Source organism: Watersipora subatra, chromosome 7 (genome assembly GCF_963576615.1).
Source record: "Watersipora subatra chromosome 7, tzWatSuba1.1, whole genome shotgun sequence".
Classification (NCBI taxonomy): domain Eukaryota; kingdom Metazoa; phylum Bryozoa; class Gymnolaemata; order Cheilostomatida; family Watersiporidae; genus Watersipora; species Watersipora subatra.
In genome coordinates this window covers 22398500-22421190 of record NC_088714.1, presented here as the reverse complement: position 1 = coordinate 22421190, position 22691 = coordinate 22398500, and the positions used below count along the sequence as shown (strand labels likewise).

General features: G+C 34.8%; 1 protein-coding gene across 1 annotated transcript; it reads left to right on the top strand.

Moving 5' to 3' along the window:
- The first annotated feature begins 5451 nt into the window (after window positions 1–5451).
- LOC137400185 (monocarboxylate transporter 12-B-like) lies at window positions 5452–22365 on the top strand. The gene is made up of 10 exons (XM_068086505.1): window positions 5452–5496; window positions 6964–7110; window positions 10628–10774; window positions 12222–12365; window positions 13112–13294; window positions 14718–14860; window positions 17567–17951; window positions 19864–20046; window positions 20147–20311; window positions 21970–22365. Exons 2-10 carry the CDS (start codon window positions 7065–7067, stop codon window positions 22122–22124), a joined length of 1551 nt encoding a protein of 516 aa, XP_067942606.1. The 5' UTR covers window positions 5452–5496; window positions 6964–7064; the 3' UTR covers window positions 22125–22365.
- The last annotated feature ends 326 nt before the right edge of the window (window positions 22366–22691 follow it).

Genomic DNA, 22691 nt, shown 5'->3' with positions numbered 1-22691 from the left:
CTGAAGCATGAAGCGTGCTATTTAAACTAATCAGCATTGAAGATTGGCAGGTGCATAAGTATGTGCGCAATTATTCTATAGTCCATGAATGCGTAGTCTAATGGATGGCATAGCACACCTGTCTGCAGAACTGGAGGCTCAGAGTTCAAATTCAGTACAAAGCGAATTTTTTATCCTTAAAAAATATTGCTATAACTGGACAAACAGACAACGGACCAACAAATGACAACTGATAAATTCGAGATTTATGTTATTTTTAAATAACTATAAATATGGAAACTCATCAATGAATGTTAATGTAAACATGTAGCATTGTTAACCTTGATATCTATCAATGTACACTTGGATGTCTATCAATGTAGACTTAGATATCTATCAATATTACATAAAAATGCAACAGCTTTAACCTAGCTATCATTTTTGAATGTAAACCATTATATCTATCAATATCAGACTAGGTGCTTATACCAATATTTATCTATTTTAAGATTGACTTGCAACAAAATTCACATTACAGTTATTTGGTATCAAAAGATTCACCATGTTTTACTCTGTTTTGTTATAGGTGCAAAATATGTGGGAATGTGATTACAAGCTCTTAAAAGCTTAAACACGGACAGCCAATCGCAGCCACATGAGACCGCCGTAGTTTGGATTCTCTTTCCAAAACAGCTCAAATGGGACGTAGTTGTTACAAGATGGTTTCTGTTTACACTCTCATGCAACCTTATTCGTCAAAATATTTTCACAAATTTACTTCACGCATTCAATAAAATCATATCTACTGTTCTTACGCGTCTGTTTTATTGTCATTGTAATGCTGTCACTTTTAGCACTGATATTTTATAACTTACCATAAAAATTTGTTAAATTTTTAAACCTTAGCTCGAAGGAGTACATATCATTGTCTGTAAACATGACGCCCATTGGTCACCTGTGATAATCAAAAAATGCCGCAGAAATTATTTGCGAAGTATTGGGTCACATAATCAGATTACGACTTGACGATTAGATCAAGCCGAAACAAAACTGTAAAGGTGCGATCATCTATATTTGATACGGGGTCTTCGGTAAAACCCGAAGTGTTTGTCATAAACTAGTGCTACGATAAGTTTTATATTGAGCTTTGTATAGGCCTTTCAATTCACGTGAGAACATATGTGACAAGACGATAACCAAATTTCATGGTTACGTCAGAGAAATATACAGACTCCAATCTACGGTGGCTTTTCGTTTTTGAGCTTTTAAGAGCTTGTAATCACATTTTCACATATTTGGTACCTACAACACAGCAGAGTAAGACATGGTGAATCTTTTGATACCAAATAACTAATGTGAATTTTGTTGCAAGTCAACCTTTAAGGCTTGTTATTTAAGAGCCCAGCTTATACAGTATAAAGTTAGGGAGAACTGCTTTGAGCACTAAAATACTACAGTATGTTAGTGCTGATTCCTGAAAACTAAACTAAGGTCATCATTAGATTTGATATTAATAGATATAATAAGTTTCAGGCTAAAAATAGCTTGCAGCGCTTAATAGCTGTGAACTATTTAGTCCTGACTAGCTGAAAGTGACTGTATTTTATGAAAAACAGTTGTACAACTTTTTCTATAATTAATAACTTGTATGATTCAAGTTATCTTTACTCCATTATCACCAGTTAAGAGTCAGCAGAGCTTGAGACTAACAAACCTTAAGAATAGTACTTAATTTAGATTAGTAGTTACTAGTAAGAAATTTTATAAGTTTCAGACTAGAAACTAGTTTGCAGCAGACTTATGTAGTAGTGAACTATACACTTAGCTGGTTTAAAGTCGCTGTACATTATAAAAAATAGTATTCGATGAAGGACTTCAAGTTTCAATTTATTTTCACTCAACAGTCATCAGTTAGGAGTCGAGTCAGCAGTGTTTAAGACCAATAAACCTGAAAACCAGTACAAAAATTAGACCCATCCATTAATAATATCTTTCACGATTCTTAATGGAGCTATACTTTGGTCAATTTGCTAAACTCTTTGTTTGATCTTTCAAATAGTTAAGCTGCAAGAACCATCTTAGACTGGGGTATGTGTACGGTATTATTTCGTAAAGATAACCTTGAGATTTCAGCTGCTTTTGTTTACATGAGAGAGATGAGTATTTCTCTAGTCTAGATAACAAATAGTTGTATAAAAGCTATTAAAATTATTAAGTTCACAAAGGATATTTGATGAGAAAACATTGTAAATAGCTTGTGCTGACTCTCAGATGCACTCACAGTAACTAATTGTAAACTTTTAATTGTATAAGACCAAATGTCACTTTGCGAGTTGCACGTTGTAAACCTATACTTTTCAAAATGGCTATCCATCTCTCTGTTAAAGCACCTTAAATCTTTCAAGCTAGCATTTATATCAAAATTAATGTGTGTAGTAAAACAATTTTGTTACTATTTGCTATTCTGTAGCGATTCGCATTCATTAAAATCAAACATACCCAAACCACTCATCACAAATCAGCATAGAACAAAACTGAATTACAATGTATATACTAACAAGTGAACAAATTTATGAGAAGTTAACCATGAATGACTCTGCGTGATTAAATCTTATTTTCCCTTAACTGCGGTATTTTTAAAGAAGTTGCCTAACCAGATATTTGTTGTTTATCATATTCCTAAAAATGCGGATTTCATCAGCTGTTCAATTGTTGTTCAGCTGGCTTACAAAGTATTATGTATCCTGCTCTGTACTGAATGTTCCAAACAAACCAAATGGTTGGCTTTCAGCCAATACTATAAATAATCTCTGTATTCATCAACTACTGCCATAGATTAATTCAAATATGCTTTGAGCACCTGTAGCTTAGACAAAACCTTCCAAAAAAGTGTAATTATAAATAAAGGTATGCAAAAGGCTACAACAAATTGTCATAAGCATAATATTTTATTTATATGTGCAATGTGAACAAAAACACGCAATACAAAAGTTCCTACTTTGCAGCAAGTCTAAACGAGGGGGCACATTTTAACTATTTATTTAAACTTACAGGTAAGTTCCCATGGTAAGTTCACAACTTACAGTTCCCATGGTAAGTTCACAACTTACAGTTCCCATAGTAGGTTCACAACTTACATTTCCGATGGTAAGTTCACAACTGCTCATGATAGTGTGTCAATCTTGTTTACTAACTGTGAGCTCAGAGAGCATAGCAACGTAGAGTCTGATGTATGTAGAGTTGACAGCGTAGAAAGTTAAACATAAGGCTTAGCAATTGTTATACAAAATAAATTGTTGGTTACCAGTAGGAGGTCTCTACGTTAATATTTTATAAGTTGAGACCATTTTGATTAGTACTTCTATTGATATTTTGTGGTTTTAGTAGCATTTTGCAATGATAATTCTCAATTAAAACCAAAATTTTTGTACTTTCATATGAGTTAATTGCGCTTGTAATTCCTTAAGTCAACAATAATAAGTAGGTTGTTTGAAATGAGAAAGAATACTGCTGTACAGACAGAACACGAGTTGTTTGTTCTCAACTAACCACACACGTGACTGTGCTAGTAAAAAGTAAAACTATTTAAACTCTCAATTAGTTAGTAAACTCAAATCTAGCACTTAAACTTTTAACATTCAAAGAACGACATTGACTGGCAGGTGTGAAATTGACAGTTTCATGTTCTTAAGGATATTGACAATCATCAGAGTGAATTTAAAAGATTTGTACATGCTGATGAGAAGAATGATGACATCGCAATATATCAAGCTTGTTAAGGTTCGCAAGTGATATAAGAATTATCTATATTAACTGTGGTTTTACCCTTGGTGCTTGTGTTATCTTGTACAAACGATAGACTACAGGCTAATTTTATGAGGTACTTATATTATGCCGATTCCAGAATGTTTTCGATTTTGTAGAATTCAAACACAATTATTTAGTAGGCTGAAAACCACAATATTTATAAGCAAACTCTAGTAATATAGTGGTTACACTCTCTTTGTGTTTTGCCATAGCCTGTTTAGCAGTCAATCAAAGTAGTAGGGCTCTTTAACTAAAGTTATAGTGTCTCACACATCAACTTAAACCAGCCATTCTTAACCTTGTTGAGTGTCCTGAACCCCACCAGTTTCATATGCTCTTTCACTAAGCTCTGCTTTAGTGAAAAATAAAATATAGTTGTATTCACTTACAAGACATACGTATATGTTTTACTGTTGCACAAAGTGAACTGTGCATTAACATCACTGTGTGCAAAACACAAAATCAATACAATGTATTGACTCGCAAAAATTGCATATTTTTTTATAAAGACATGACCTTGAAAATCAGGGTGATTTCTGTTGTTGCCCTTGAGAGACGTTCACCAAACCCCTGAGACTAACTTACCGAACCATCTCTTAAACTTCGCTTGATCTTACGAGAAATACCTCTTTTGCTTTTATATAATACTTTAATTAACAGTAAAATAGTTTATTGCTTGGAATCGTGGGTAATGCTCCAATGAGCTACTTGAACAAAATTTTGGTCATCCAGAAACGATTGCTTAAAATAATATATCATAAAAACCCTTATTTTCCATCAACTCCTTTGTTTAAAAGGTCTCGTATTTTGCCTATCCAACAACTATATTAACTAAGAATATGTCTTTTAGCCTTCACACAATTTAAATCTCAAACTAACTTGTCAACACATTATAACACTCATCATTCCTTATTTTCATTACCTCTTCCACCCTCCATCTCTACTGGTGGCCATAGACTGGTTGCCTATCGTGTGTCATCAGCATAGAATTCCTTGCCAATTTGGCTAAGTAAAATTGATAGTCATGATGGTTTTAGGGCTGCTTTGAAGCAGTACTTGCTACTCTCTAGAATAGATTTGTTCTGATTTCTTTTGCTTAAACAACCATGGTTTTTTTATTAACAATCTCATCTGTTAGCTTAGGCTCTGCGCCTCGAATAGCCAGGCTATTGTGCATATAGGCCCTCACTGCGCCTTGCTTTTTCTATCATTTTGTTATGTTATGATTTATTGTAAATAAAACAAAAAAAACAAACCTGTGTAAAAACCTACTGACTTAGACAAAACCTGTAGACTGTTATTGCAAACAAACTTGACTTTCCTGAAACACAATACATTTGTGTTTGCTGGAGTGGTGAAAAGCTGAGTAGATAGCTAAAAGGTACACAAATGACATTATTTATTATGATTTTGTAGAGCAACAATAGAATTACTCTCAAAACAAGTTTGTAGTTACTAGTATTGACCAGGCATAATACTATTGTGTATGTTATGGCCTACAGCTCTAATGCAAACCCAAACACAATGGTAGGGCAAGTGCTAATGAATAACGTCATTATTATTGGAAATTTTATGATTATTATCCAATCAAAGAGCAGCTAGCGTACTGAGTTCGGCCTATTATTGAGATATGATGCGGCTTAGTTCATTCACAGCTGGGATAGAAAGTGAATCAACTACTTGCCTCGAATTACACCTCTAGCGCAATGTGTAAGTTGTATCACTGTTAGGAAATGTTTAATTGCATCTGCTAATTGCTATCTTGCATATTGTAATAAAACATAAGAATGGAAGAGTGAGTGGGAGATCTCAGACATTCAATTCATGCACCTTGCTTCTTTGTACTTTCATAGGATTAGGTGTAGTAGAAGGAGTTGGAGCGTGTTTAGTTCTCTCTCAGATTGGTACTTTAATAGAGAGATCAAAGAGCAATGTCTACCAGAAACATTCTAATACAGTCTTTTTGCCTTACCTAACTTAATTGTTGTGTTCTGTTCAGTTCAACCTGCTTTGTATGCGCTCATATTAAGGATCTAGGATGGCCAACAGAGTAGAAGGTCAACTTTTATTATACATTTTCAACATTGCTTCAGATTCAACTGGTTTTCATTCTATAAATAGAGTTGAATCAGTATATTGATCACTCATCAGCTGATATACTGAACTTTGATAGGCTAGGACTAGAATAAGTTAAAACTAATCTATTGTCAGTGATATTCAAGGCACAATACTTCACACTATCTTGGGTATTTCTATTTGATGTATGCAGAGACTAGCAAGCTATGAAAAAAGAACATAACTCTCTCCATAGGAGGAAGCTAGCCAGGCTCTAGGTTATCACTACACAAGTAGCTAGAGACAGATTTAGTAAGTTGAGAGAATTCCCAGTTCTGTTAGTGCATAACAGAACGTTGAAGTGCTTTTGTGCTGCCTTATACTGTTAATGGTAGCCAAACCTACCTGCTCTTCTTGTAACAGACAGAAAATACTCCAACTTCATGTCACTGATAGCTCCAAACTGGGTGTTGCAGATGAGTTACGCTTTAAAAATAAAACTGTATAATTTTGCTAGCCCAGTTGAGCCTGAAGAGGCAATGAAAAAATTTTACAAGCTTTTCTGTCTTGTGAAATCTACCAGAATAATCGCTGATCTTAAAACCTTATTATTGTTGGCTATTTTTACTCCTAACTCCAGAAAAGGTCTGAATTCTTTATTGTAAAGGTTCATCTGCAAACTAATTTGGATGATGCAATGTAGCCTACTATTAAAAGTGTTAGTAGTGAATATAACTCTCACAAAGCTGTTTAGGATAGCCACTCAATGAGTCTATCGGTTTACAGCCTAATAGCTTTGAAGATGAAAATTTAGGTAACAAATCACTAACCCTTTAAATGAAACAACCTTATCATACACTTCCCAGTTTCTTTACAGTGTTTCTATTTTGTAGATCTTTAGTCTCATCCTTCTGTAATACTACTTATGCAGTTTATAATATTCTTACTATTATTAGCATATTCATTTTCTTTTATGTTTTAATATATTCCACGTTGTTGTTTGAGTACAAGTTATGAAAAATTAATGAATACAGAGCGATAATGAGCTGAAGCTCTATTATCTGTCCAAGATCGATAGACCTATAGAAATTTTCTCTTACAAAATAAATCCTATCCTTGTAGAGATTTGGAGGGAATCTGTAAACTAGAGCAACTTCCTGTTGACAGAAGGTGACAGGTGGCTAAATAACAGATTAATACAGGTGTGCTAGCATCCATTGATAATGGCTCTTCCAATTGACCGAGGCTGGGCATGGGTCATCACATTTGGTAAGTGGAAATTAGGATCTTTATTTCTACCTTATGTTTGTCAGGCTAAGACGTTTGTAGTTTGTATTAATTAGTTGTTCATTGTCAAGTCTTATAATTCATAAGCTAGCCTGGGAGGCTATCTAGAATCATCCGTAAAATACCAGTTCATATTAACTCCATTGAAGTTTCAAATAAGAACTCAGACTATGGCTTTTATTCAAAATATTTTGCAGTAAATGTTCTAGATGTTAACCTTTTGAGCTAGTTAAGAAGTTCAATACAAAATTTGTCTACATTACTACTTGATTAAAAAAGTAGTAGCTGTGGCAGATATATACAAGTACTTTTTGTTATAGACTCAAAATGTATCTATTATTGCACAGGATGTGTGATGAGCATTTACAGTGCTTAGTCTATAAACTTGGAGTTATCCCCTACATTCTATTTATAGTGATATGTTACTGACTCAGTAAAAACACATTCCATTCAATCCAATAACGGATATAACAAAAGTATTTAAGCATAAACCAAACCCATTTTAACAAAACAAGTGTTTACTGGTTATAGGCTATTTGTATCAAACTGTTTTAATGATCTAAGGCTAGTGATGGTGCAGCAAAACTCTACTCTCTTGTCAATGAGTCCTCTACAAACTGGTTATTGTGTACTCTTGTATACCCTAATCAATGAATGAAATATCATAGCTCTCCTACAGTCGTGAGAAGTATGAAATGGAACACCTTAGATATACTTTATCTCATACCAGTACTCTTAAGAAATCTGAAAGCACCCTCATAGAAAGCTAAAGCAATTCACAGAAAGACAACTCCAAGGCTGAAGCACACTGGAGGTGAAATAAAGAGCATTTTGAACCACCAGTATTAATGTCAGCCAAACTGCGTACATGTCATTTTTATTATGGTACTTGCAATATAAACTGCATGTTGTTGATATTTGCCTTAATTTGCTGTGTTTATAAAGATAAATTTGTTTCGACTTTTTATTCTCTGCTTATATTACAGATCAAAAACTGCATTTTTCATTATATGAAAGAGAGAGAGAGAGAGAGGGAGGAAGAGAGAGAGAGAGAGAGGGATAGAGGGAAGGAGAGAGAGAGAGAAGGAAGGATAGAGAGAGGAGAGAGAGAGTGAGAGAGAGGGAGAGAGAGGGAGAGAGAGGGAGAGAGAGGGATAGAGAGGGAGAGAGAGGGAGAGAGAGGGAGAGAGAGGGAGAGAGAGGGAGAGAGAGGGAGAGAGAGGGAGAGAGAGGGAGAGAGAGGGAGAGAGAGGGAGAGAGAGGGAGAGAGAGGGAGAGAGAGGGAGAGGGAGAGAGAGGGAGAGAGAGAGGGAGAGAAGGAGAGAGGGAGAGAGAGAGTGAGAGAGCAAGTAATAATGCTGAACAGGTCTTTGATAAAGCATTTAGCCTTGAGAAGGGCCCTTAGAGAAATACAGGAGGATAAATTTGGAAACTTCATCACTGAGACATGTTCTTTTGAAAGTGGATCGCCATTGGTTGATTTTAATTACACTTGTTTCTGCAAAAGTTACCCTTATTTTATCTTGTGACAAGCTGAATGCCCAGCATTGCCCGGGTAATAAAAAAGTCTTTTGCTAGAACATTATTTTGTATTTAACATATGCAATATTTACCATTCTAACTTTTAAACTTCATATTATAAGAAAAGTGTTTTTGTGCAGTTTAAATACATTAGAAGAAAAAAAAAACTGTGAAGGTTTTCAAACTGTTTCAAACAACTGTAACTTTTAAATTTCACACCATGAAAAAAGTGTTTTGTTGCAATATATTAGGAGGTAAAATAAAACTGTAAAAGTGGTTAAATGTAAATGTAAAATCATTAGCAAGTATATAATGGCTAAATATAGTCTGTTTTGCTATGATTACAGTAAAAAATTATTTAGTATACAATTATATGATTTTAGTTCCTTTCAGTGTTGGCTTCATAAAGTAAAAATATCATACAGATGCATAGAATGGTAAAGAAACCCATATTAATTATCTAATGCAATCACTGCCTAGTGAAAATCATCAAAACTATCATCATTAAAAATAGTAATACAACAATATGTTAATCTTAGTAGCTACAGTTACCTACAATAACTTTAGTGCATTTTGTGGTTATGATCTGCAAGAAAAGGTAACATTACAAAGTACTACATGCAGAGTTCTTACCTTCCAGACAGATGTGTAACATAAACGCTGAATCTAACTTAAATGAATTTAGCTTACTAAAACATACTTAAAGGATGTTTTAGAATGCATTTTAGTAAACTTTTAACCAAAATTTTACCCATCATCGGTTTTCTAACCTGTTTTGACCCTAACTGACGACCCTGAACTGAGATACAATTGCCAAGTTTCAATTTTGAGGGAAATTATTGTTGATATAATTTTGCGGAAAACAAATTAGCTCTAGTATGGCGAGGTTGAAAAAGCATCGTATCTCATAGAGTTCGTAGAGTTTTAATTAATACGTCATTTAGCGTGGGCAATCGAAAAAAGGTACACGGTGTATGATATGAGCAATGGAACCGTAAGAACTGGGTAGCTTGGTGGCTAAATGCGCAATTGGAAACTTGTGGAAACTATAAACTAGATGTGCTGCCCGACGTTGACCGGGTAATATAAAAGTCTTTGGACCGAAAATTGATTTGTATTTAACATATAATAACATTTGCCATTCTAACTTTCAAACTACATATCATTAGAAAAGGGTTTTGCCTTATAAACAATGAGAAGTAATGAGGTTGCTCGCTATTAGCCTGGCACAGTGCCAATGGAAAATTTGAGTACGCTTAATAGTGTGACCCAACAGCTTCTCGTGAAATTATGCTGGGACCTGACGTTGTACCCAAAGCCGTTGGGTATTTGCTCCAATATACCGATATATATGGCTTAGATAGTTGGTCAATCTTTGTGGCCTACATAGTATGGTGCTGGACTTGTGAATGGATGGATCAGAGATCAAATCTTCGTTGGTGTGAATTATTTGTTCTAAGATTTTAGGATCTATAGCCGGAATGCAGACAAATGACAGACATACAGACTTTGAGATTTAAATATATAGATGGTATGAGAAACACATCTAATTAATTAATTTTTACTATGCCTACTAATTCTATTTGTTGCTGCTGTCAACCAACACTACTGTTTTACTAGAACTCTTTATTGTAATAAAACGGAGATCAAACTCTATTGCTGTCAAAACTGTAATTTTCCTCTAATTAACTTGCACATCATGTAACGGACAGAAACATAAACATCGCTAGTCATATTCGCTGCCGATCATCAAACTAGTCATAATAAAGCTGCTAGTATAATTATCAACAACTCATAACATGACTGTAGCATTTACCCTCATTGTCAGTCGCTGTGTCAAGCAAAGAACAGACTTGGTCTCTAGTGTACTTTAGCCTTTCTACCATCTCACATAGAACTGCATCGTTTTAAGAGTGCAGTTAATCTGGTAAGCATTCAGCTTACGATCTGATGCTAACATGCTAAGTGTTACACATAGCTTGTGGAGGACTCTTTTTCTGGATCGCTGGAAATGAGAAAAACCGAGGGATCATTTTAGTGGAAGTGATGGAACTGTATCCAGAAAAATCAGCCACTTCTGTTCTTTGGATATTTAGTCTTAGCAAACTAGTCAACCGTCTGTCAGGTTAGTAAATCACCTGCTTCACCTGTCAAGTTTACGGTGTCTGCACTTTTTGTTATATATACATGTAAGACTAGTAAGCTGCAATGTCATTTTGTTATATAAACATTTGCAATATTTGCAATATTTGCATCAAAGGAAATTAAGACAGCTGCTTGAAGTCTTATTCCTTCTGTTACGGGTCAGTATAAGCTGACATGTTGGGTGGGATGAAGCAAATATTTTTTTGGCCTAGTTTTCAGTTTAAAACTGCATGTACTTAAGCACTGACATTATTTATAGGCTTACTGACTTTATGTATAAACTCATAGTATTATCAACATAAGCTAGTAAACATACACGTATCATGCGTGTCAAGGTTTTTGGATATGAAATACTTTATGTTATGACTGAATAACAACAGCAGTCATCATTTACAGACATACTTTATTTTAGTTGCTAAAAAAACAAAGAATCCAATGATTCAGCCACATTTTTTATGCCTTTAGAGTCTTCTGTTTTCAGGCAGTAAATGGTGTTTATTTTCATTTACCTTTGGCTGTGTATAAGTTATTTAATATCTATGGGCTGGAATGGTAGCTTGAACATTAACATGAAAAGTATACGCAAGATATATACGATATGAAGTTTACTAAGCAACAGAAGTGCATTCACTGCATAGCTCAAAATAAAAAGTTTACAAAATTAAGAAAATTATGGTCATTACAAAAAACTGGAGTTGGTATAAAAAATTGTATTAAAATAAATGTATTTTGTGAACAAATATATTACCGTATTAATATTAAACAAGGTGCAACTTCTATTATAGCATAAGTAAGATTTAACCCTGCTCATGTAATATGGAAAAGATTTATAGTAGTAACAAAAGTGATGCGCTAGTAGTAGACAACTCCCCATGTCAATGCTTGTGCTCTTATAATATACTTTATATCTTTAAAAACCTAAGATTATAGTTGTTTCATCAAACTGAGACTACATTGTAACCATAAACAACATATACTAAGAACAGACATACCTTCAACTTTAATGGTATCTTGAAATATACCAGAAATAATTTCAAATTATTAAATTGTCACTTCATATTTTTAATGCTAACAAAATGAAAGTTTCTGTATCACTTTATTTAAATTCATGCAAAAATCCTTATTTGCTTTGTTTTATTTTTATTTCAAAGTCTATGCCAAAATATTATAATTGGAAATATTAAAATTTTTATAAAATATTAACTGAAAAATTACTAAGTTTTGGCATCTTTTGAAAGATTGGTAAAGGATAAAAATAGAAAGGAATTCATGCTCTAGGATGTAATGGCTTGATCATTGCTGCCAACAGGTGTAAAATGCTTTGAACTGGCTTATCAGCTAAAAAGCCATGTTAGAAGTTAGATATTTGTTAATCAATGCTGGCAACATTAACAGCAGTTTCCTAATAATATCATCTCTATTTACAGCACCAATTATTGGTTTGCTGTTAGCCAAAACATCTGCGAGGTTTGTTGGTATGCTAGGAGTGGGCATAATGACAATCGGCCTCATAACCTTTGCTTACTCACCTTCTATGGAGTATATGTACCTTACATGGGGAGTTATATTTGGTGAGTGCTTTTTATAGCTACGTACTTTTCTACTGTATAACTTGAGAACATGAACAATTCATGGAGTTATCCATGCATGTGAGCTTATGTGGATGCCATCATAGGCCAATCTTAGACTATTTGTGATAATTATACATGTATCTATGCACTTTATCAACGCTGTTGTTACAAAGGGAAATGGCCACTAAGTTTTGGTAAAAACACTTTCTATTTATATATAAAAATACACTTTTAACTTTTAGTTTTTCACATATATTACCTGTATAAAAAAATCATTGGGCAATTGAAAAATAGGCCATAAAGTAGGAGCATTTATACTATTATATAAATATGCTGCCGTAGCGAATCAGACCGCGAGGGTGCCAGACAATGCCTAGTAAATGTGCTGATGGAATTAAAAGTGTTAAATTAAATAATTGTACATATTTCATTAATTTGGCAAAGGTTTCATTTCAAACAAAATTGTTTTCCAAATAATGTCATGCAAAAACAATAAAAAAGGAAGCAGTTAGTCGTTCAAATCAAATAAGTGGTTTGAAATATAATGTTTAAAATATATTATTTTACTCTCCATATAAACAAGATGAGATTATATATTTAAATGGTTTTCATTTCTGCTTTTAATTTTGATTTTGCATCTGACAGTGCTTTTACATCTGACAGCATCTTTTTATTCTGTGACTGGAAGATGTAAAACTTTTGCATCTGACAGCCCTAAAGTCTAGATGAATTGTACTTTGTTACAGGTATTGGAAATGGTATGATACTGCTCGTAGTATACACAGCCTCTGCTCCTTATTTTGATAAAAGAAAAGGTTTATCACTTGGGCTAACAACAGCATGCTCTGGCTTTGGAGTTCTAGCCACAGCCATAAGTCTTCGAAAGCTTTTTGATAACTATTCATTCTCTGGTGCCTTAACGCTCTACAGTAAGTACAGTGAGTAATGGTATTTCAACTTCAGACTGCTATAACTGTTAGAAAAAAGGTTGTTGATTAAATAGCTGAACATCAGTTTTTGAACTCCCATGTCATTGTTTGTAGAATGGATGTGCTAAAGGCTATTTTACCACTACTAATGTGTCAAATCATTGTTGTTTAACTACAGCATGTGTTTTTAGTAAACTGATTGTCTCGTTGAATGTATTACAGGAGTAATTGTTTCTTATCTCAAGGTGCAATCAGCAGATAAAGTTAGTTTATTTTAAAGTGTTATGGAATTTGGCTTAGCGAGTTTTTGTCAGATCCATTAAGCTGTGCTTGTCTTGCTTCAAATCGTACAAATTTTATCGATTATATTTATAGACTTCCTCAATCTTGTCAAGTTCAAAGATTGATCCTGGTAGTTGAAAAAGTAACAAACAAGTTGTAGGTGTGTACTGTATTATGAAATGCAGTCATGGGAGAAAGGGGTTGGGGAATTTACATCACTATTGGAAAATGGGTCACAAATAGCTGGATGAGTTGGAAGAAGGTTGAGTGAAAAAGCCTTTCAATCTAAAAGACTTGATATCTGAAAGCAATAAAAGTGGAAGCTCTTAAAACTTTGTGCAAATGTAATAAAACTGGTTCTAATTTATATAATGCTAGTCTCTAAGGAGATAGTAACTCATAGTAATCATAAGTTACTCTGGGGTGCTATAATCACCTGCCGTACACTACAGTGGAAGTTCCTTCAACTAAGCTTGTTTTTTGGTTTACCTGTAGCTAGGAAAATGGGAGAGTTGGAAAGAAGTTAACTTCATATATTCACTCAAATTTAAAATCGTAACCTGAACTATGCTTGAACAGCTGACACCGAACAGTCGACATGTCATTCTGTGTCAGCGTGCCGCTACTTTTACTTTCAACATGACCTTTAACCTCACATCATTATTATCACCCAAATGCTCAGTGTTATCTGTGCCTGAGTTAAGAATCTAGTATTTTAATACAACCCTCTTTGCATCAGAATATTATAAAACAAATGATAGTATTTATTATAAAAACTACGTGTTGAGTGTTTTTCTAATAACAATGCATCTGTGCTTGTTAGTCATCTAGGATGTCAGGCACACAAAAATGAATTTTACTATATTAATAGCCTCTTTCAATGTAAAAATAAACTTGTAAGTTTATGTTTTTACAATCAGATAAATTGAAGAGAGAATTTGGTATACATATTATGGAAAACATAAATGGTTATAAAACAGAGGAAGCATGCTAGAGCTAAAGTTTTATATGTGTAAGGTCCCTTGAAAAACTAAACACAGAATTATTTCCAAAGTTCTATGGCATAGAATATTAGGTGAAAGTCACAAATGCTGACTTCTCAATGTTCTAAGAACGATATTGGGAGTTGCTTGTGTTGCAGCTGGATTCTGTATACAAACCATGGTGCTCGCAGCCCTCCTTCGTCCCTTAAGCTATTACTCTAGATGGGTGAAATCAAGTAGCGAATCAGGCGTTGAAGTTTCAGAAGAGGAAGATAATTCCAACAGTCATTCTGTGGATCAGGTAAAGTACCTATCAGTATAACTACATCGACTGCACCCTTTACCAAAAACATTTTATTGTTTTCTATGTTTGTTAGTGTTTACAGTTAGAAAGGCGTAGTTAATATATTTTAGTGCACTTGGAAAGTTTTCATGTAGTGCTCTACTGGATGAAGTACTCTTTGCAGGCATTTTGTATAACAAAACTTTTTAGATAGTTGCATTTAATTAAATAATATAGTCTTCTACAATGCAACAAATGTAATTCAATATAGTACAAAACTATATTATAATGTAACTTAAAATAATTCGATTTGATATAAACTTGACAACAAGTTATACTTTTTCAAGTCATACGGCATTATATGACTTGACTTGGTAGCTTGGCTGAACAGGGAGCCAGCCTGGATGCAGGTCCAGCTGACTCCCTCAACAATATAGTATATGATATCATATGATAACATATGATACTATATGATACCATATGATACCATACGATACAATATATAATATTGTTGAGAGAGTCAGCTGCCCCTACAACTAGGCAGACTCTCTGATTAGTCAAGCTACCAGATAACAAAGAGACTGGCCGACCTGCAATGAAAAAGGGCGAAGCTTTCTTCACCTTTGTTCATATATAAATAGCGGTTGTACAAGCAGGATACAGAGCATCTTTTCACTCTTTTATATACAGTATGTGCTTCATTGTATATTGCCTATACAAATACATACATATATATTTGACTACCTGAAACAATGTTTATGACCTGAAAAAATGGCACATAAAAGTGGCAGCTGGAAAGAAACTCAGGGCAAGCTCAGTAGGTCTGGCCAGAAAAAGCGGCAGCACAAACTTGGAAATACAAGCAAAATGGCAGCACGTAACTTGGGGGTGCGGCGTAAGCACTTTCTGCCTTAAAAACAGCAGCTCAGCACTTGAAAGAATCTTCTGCAATGTGGCTGAGATATGTGCCAAGAATGTGGACCTGGGCAGGGATAAGTTGGTCAAAGCTCTGAAGCTGATGATGCTGATGTCTTGGCCTCAGATATTAGCTCACCAGCTTAAAGCACCCTTGCGTATTGAAACTGAAAATGTCGAGGACTTTGTTCACCAGTTCCAGGAGGTTTAAGACACAAACCTCTGGACGGAGGAGGCTACCCTGCTGCACTTGAGAGAAGCTTTAAAAAAAACAAACCAAGGACCTACAGATGAGCCAGGTCAGTAGCAGCTGTCTTTGACACGTTGCAGGCCTGGTTTAAACTGTCTCCTCAAAAGGCTCAGAGTCGACTTAGCGGCTTTGGGCTAGGGTGGAAGAACAAGGTAGCAATGCATAAGCACGCAATGGAAGTGGAGTGGCTGGTAGATATTGCTTGCAGAGATCCGAATGATCCACACTTTCTTAGCATGCCGATGGAGGCTTTCTGTAACTTGCTAAATAACCCCTTTCTCCAATTACACGCATTGGCCGTGCCCAACCTTGCCCTGGCGAATGCCGCAAGGGTTGGCAATGACTTCCTACAAATAAAAATAGAAAATTGCCAGTTCACTGGCAGAGTAGGGGATGATGAGCGATCTACCCAGATACAAGTGGCAAAAAACGGTGCTAGCAGCCAGCTCACACTAATGATACAGCAGCTGACACAGAGTCGAAAAGCTGCAGGAGCGATATAGCTCCACCAGGAAAGTGACCTAGCCAAGATCTACTCTCTGCTGGATGGAGTTGCAGCAAAAAAGAGGGCATGCCTGTAAGGACTCTGACTCGAGGAAATGGCAGAGGGCTGCAACAGTAGCACCTGCGGCTTGTTGAACAAAGGTCCTTGTTTCCCGGCACACAGGCAAGATGACTCAAGGACCACGAAAAGGACCAACGGGTGGATCTATTCCTGAAGGGCTAGACAAAGAAAGGTCGTGGCGCGAAAACGCCCTTCTGACCACCCGTAATTGCTATCAGTCTTTACATGGATCCAGCCGCAGACTAGCTTCAGAACTACACCAAAGAGATGCTTCTACACTAACCTGTGAACGAATAACTTACAGTTACAGACAAAAGAGATGGACCCATTTAGCCTCCCCTTATTGAAGCATGACCAATAGACCAGCCCAGATGCCTGCCTTAAAAGCGGCAGGGCCGGCCCAAAAACTGGCCGCCAAACCAGTCAGGCCAGCGTGATGCATCGCGAAGACTTCAAGACTTCCTTTTCAATATAACATAATTTTTTTTACTATACTGTAAATTATATAGTATAAATATCATAACCCAATGTAATACCTTGCAATATCATTCAATACTAGCAATTATCATACTCTAACTTGAAATACAACCTAAAATTGTTTAGTATAACATGTTACAGTATGAAACAAACTAGAGTAGGACATATATGATATAAAACACTCTATAGGCTAAAATATAACAAAAGTTCTGTTTTTACATCAGAACACGATGCACTACTTAATGCTGTAGTATTTCGCAGGATAATACAAAACATAAAATGTAGTAATATGTTGTACTATCATACAATATGAGTGATATAATGTAGCAAACATGTAGTATTATATGACATAAAATCTTATTAAATAATATAGCACTGCACAATAGAGAAAAATGTGACAGAATGCAAGATCATGTGATGTGAACCTCCACATTTTGCTAGGCTTGTAAACAACCTTCATAGTTAATTCAGCAAAGAGATGGCTATTTTCAACTATAATATTTATTTTATTATTCAGAATGAGTTTCGAAAAAGAAGCCAGTCTCTTGGAGCTAAACGCCTGCAGGAGAATGACATACATAATGCTAAAAACACGTTCCTTTCAACTCCTGATAAGATTGACAGTCTCAGCTTGCATCAGGGCGTAAGAAAACAAGAGAATCATCACCTTTCTTCTCTTCAGATACTCGCCATAAGTGGGCAACATCTAGAAGGTTCCAGAATAATTGCTGCACCTATTACACCGGAAATTCCATCCCAAGATAACAAAAAGAAGAAAAAGTCATTTAAATGGAAGATTGTTTATAACCCTTGGTGCTTAATATTGGGATTTTCCATTCTAGCGTATTCTTCTGGAGTCAGTGTTGTTTTACAGAGCATTCCTCCATTGGGCAAACAGATAGGTAAGAGAGTACAGGTTTCATTTATAGCTAACTAGCTGTGCTACCCAGCGTTGCCCGGGTAATAGAAAAGTCTTTAGTTTAGTTGAAATAAATTAAAAGGGAAAATAAAAACAACTGTAAAAGTTTTCAAACTTTGTCAAACAACTGTAACTTTCAAATTTCACATCACGAGGAAAAAGTTTTGTAAGGGACAACTAAATTAAAAATAAATAAATCAATTGTAAAAGTTTTCAAACCACTATAAATTTAAAATTTCATAACTTTTAGCGAGGTATATCTTTTAATAACGTACAGTGGAACCTCGGTTCAAAAACCGAGTTGTTCGAGATCCGAAACAATTTTTTCCCATTACAATGAATGTAAGTAAATTTTAATCCATTCCAAGGCGAGAAAACGACTTCGGTAAAGTATTTTACATTTTACATTATAAACTGTACTGGATACTGCATTCTATAAATAAAAACAGGCAGATATAGATCGTGTTTAATTTTAATAAAAGGTTTTCTAATTATGATGATGGAAAAAAAACAAAAGTAAACATTCCGTATGTTTTGCTCTTCAAACATCAAAAACATTAAAGGTTAAGATACCATGACAAAAATTGCAGAAATTGATAATGAAACAACAACAAAAATGCAACAGATCAGTTACATCAAAAATCATAGGAAAATGAAAATATAAACATCAATGACACATTTACTTCACATCTTTGAAGGAGAATCCTCCCCCAAAACCATTTAGAGTAACTCGACTGGAGGGGTTACCTCTCTAGCAAATTTATTTGGTAAATCTCTTCATCCTAGATAGTTCCTCTCTTTTTGTAAAGAATTTATGAAGCGTAAATCGCTTTTCCGTTTGTTAATGCATGTTTTCATGCTGTTTCTGAAGCTGTTCCAATTTTAATGCACATGCTCTCAAATTTGTGTTTGAGATTCGAGACGAACAAATCTCAAAGTCTTTGGTTGATAAACGAGTTGGTCAAGAACCGAAGCACTCAAGAGCGGAGGTTCCAATGTATATAATCAGTACACAAATCGGCAAATTTTAAGTTTGAAATAAATTATTTTCCATATAATGAGGCCAAATAAATTAACCCTAGCAAAAAAAGACGAATAAGCATCGCATTGCATATACTTAGGCTTTAAAAAATATTTTTGAACAGAAGCAACTTAACTCGTGGACACAAGGCTAAAATAATTAGCACGCACATGGTGTATGACTGTATGCGGTTTGTGAAAATTTAATTGATCACTAGCCATTGTAGCTCAGTGGTAATGCATCCAATAAAAAACTTGATGATACATTTGTCATAAGTTCAAGTCCAGCATAATGCAGAATTTTAAATCAAAATTTTAGTAGCTATAGCTTGACATACCAAAAACAGAAAACAGACATACTTTGAGAAATATATATATATAGATGCTTTTTCAGTAAATATACTTATGACCTACTTATAGTCTAGCTCTGCAAAAAACATGTGGGTTGAGTATATGGAGCTTATGTGGTTGGGATCTAAGACTGTTGGTGTAAAATAACGAACTTTGAAACCTACTATGCCAGATGTCTACTAGCAAACTACTAGCTTGTAACAACTCATTGGCAGCCTTGAATTGGAGGTAAATGACATTTTACTGCTCAATAAAATACTCAAGTTGATAGAGAATCAGTTTCTCTTTTTGAAATATGTTTTCCTGAGCAACTGAGAATAGCTAGTCAGGGCAAAATCTCTGTAAAGTAGCACTGCGAATGTTCAGATTTCAAAGAATTGTCTGCAACTTGCAGCAGTTGGGGAATATACTAGTGCTTAAAAAATTAAAATCGAGGAGTTAAACCGGGTTTGAAACACTCAAAAGACCAGAATATGATTATCTGGTTAGAAGATTAGTTCATGTGAGACAATGTTTCATTTTAGGTATCAGTAAGGAGTTTGTTAGCATAGTGCTATCACTCTGTGGAGTTATGGAGATACCGATGAGAATCTTTCATGGATGGTTAGCCGATAGAAAGATTTTACCTGTTGCTGTTCATGTTGGGCTATGTATGGCTTTCACTGGACTTATGGCATTACTGTGTGGCTTGCTCAACAATACAGCAGGTAAATTTCAGCAGATATTTTTTTCCATTCTTCTTGCTTATTGACAAAACTTTCAATAGATTGACTTCAGAGTCGTTTTAAAAGTTGTCTTCTCTTTTAGGAATGGTGGCTGCAGTGATAGGAATGGGTTCAACTGGTACATCAGTGTTTAGTTTGATGCCAGTCATAGCCAGAGAGCTCTTTGGTATCGACTATATGGAAAGTGCGATGGCTATGAATTTCGTTTACATGGGATTATCCAACATTATATCTACGTTTGCCTCAGGTAGTATTTTACAGCATGCTGTGAAAGCACGTAAAAGTTAAAAACTTCAAATTGGTTAAACTTAAATTGAACCTTTTAGCGTCAAGAAGCTAAAAGGTTCAGTTGCTATGTCGCGGTCAAGGCCAATTCTTTTCGTGCAGGTAATTGTATTATTTCCGTAAAAAGAGCCTCAACATTCTCTGGTCGGTCAAACAAAACAATACGATATCTCATTTTTACATTTGTGCCAGTATCAAGAGGTACCAGTATCGTCTCAAAGTTTTGATGGATAGCTTCTGGTGGAACAGTAACTAATTTTAACCTTAGTAACTGACTAAGTAATTGTTATTATTTATTCAACATATTCAGGATGGATTTTGATTTAGTTTGCTCAGTTCGTACTAATTTTATCATTACTGAATCATCTTTTATTGTGATCATAGAAAACAAACCTAATTTAGCTATTACTGGCTAATTATTTCACATTTTTATCTAAAGCTTTTTATACTTGTCTTATTTTTTTAATTTATTTGACCTGCCGAAAACATTTTCCTCATGATATGAAGTTTGAAAGTTACAGTTGTTTGACAAAGTTTGAAAATCTTTACAGTTTTTTTTATTTTTTCTCTTAATTTATTTCAACTACACAAAACAATTTTTTTATGATATGCATTTTGAAAGTTAGAATAGCAAAAGTTGTTATATGTTAAATACAAATCAATTTTCTGTCCAAATACGTTTTTATTACTCGGGCAACGCTGGGTAGCACAGCTAGTATAATATATAAATTGTATATAATATATAATATATATAATATATAAAATATACAATATACATATTGAATGTATAAAATATATATAACATGTAGGCCCAGCTAATTTATATACCAGTATATAATCATGTTTTAACTTGCTTGTTTTAAATGCCAATATTCTAAGAGTACGTGTGTATAAAATCGGAGCAATCGAGAAAACTGATCTGACCTCAGAAACTTTAGTTTGGAGAGGCAGTAAAATTAACCTCATACACCCAACAGCTTGCAAAAATATGAAATGTCCTAAACCATGTTGATTATCAATGTAAAATTAGGGTGCCTCAGTAGAGTTATGGTCACCTCTGGAGCTTCAGCTTGGTTACAGTGTGTTCACTGCACTGGTGTAACATAGGGTCTGATCATGTGCTATTTTTACTATGGCTGCATTTGTATCACCAACAGCTGTGATATACTGTCTGTAGCAGCCCTTTCTGCACCTTGCAGATTGATGCAGTCTTATTAACCTTGTCACCTGGGTTAGTAACCGTCAATGTACAGTTAACTTTAGTAAAGCAACCGCATACTCAAAAGTACAATAAATAAAAGCTTGGCTATGATTAGTGACGGATATTCGCTTGCGATGTAAGGACACCATAAGTAACCCTTGTGATGAAAGGACACCATAAGTGACCCTTGTGATGTAAGGACACCATAAGTGAACCGTGAAGAAATATGTACGTGGAATGATACATGCCATAACTGTGTGTAGCTAGTCAACAGTATGCTTTGTTTTGCTGAGACCTGAAAGATTCTCACCCATGTCGATGGTCATGCATTCGATGCCCATGTGCAACTGTGCTTCCTTGTCTGAGATGTATATATTAATATAATATTTATATATTTGTATTTATATATGATATTTTAGGTGGCATATATGAGTATACGCTACACTGGAGAAATGTCTACTACTACATAGCCGCATGTACCATATCAGGAAGTGTTCTCATGATTGTAATTGCCTTCGCTATGAAAAGAAAGGCTCATAAACCTAGCAATGAGCTCTCACAAAGTGCTGAATAGATGTCTATTATCATCACTATTATGCTTTATAATTTACTGCTAGTTTAAGAGAGCTGTAGAGGTTGGTGCTTGACTATATTAAGGCTTTCAAATTTTTAATATTAATATAATTCTATCAGCGAGAATTGTGGGAAATGCTGCTACTTTTGTATAATGCTTCATATTCTTTCAAAAAATTTCATATGTAATATAACTTTATTTTATTAATGTCTTTTACAGCTGAAGAAATCATTTTAATAAACATCGGTGATGGCTATGGTTATTTTTGTTGAGGTAGGAAATTTTTTCTCTCTGCCAATGTTGGTGCTCTATGATTTAAGAAAAGCCTTAGTGTGTTGACTGATTGCATATAGACCTACCCCTACACATTGGTTGGTGCTGATCATAAGATGCCTCTAAGGGTTTGTTTCTATTAGGCTAGGTGTATGACAGTGGAGACCACCCACAAATATAGATAACTGATGACTCAAAAATTAAAGATTGGACATTTTTCTTGCCACTACTAGAGGCTTTTCCAGGAGTTAGACTCGAGGCTGTTGTTCATAGGTTAGACTCATTGCTTCACAG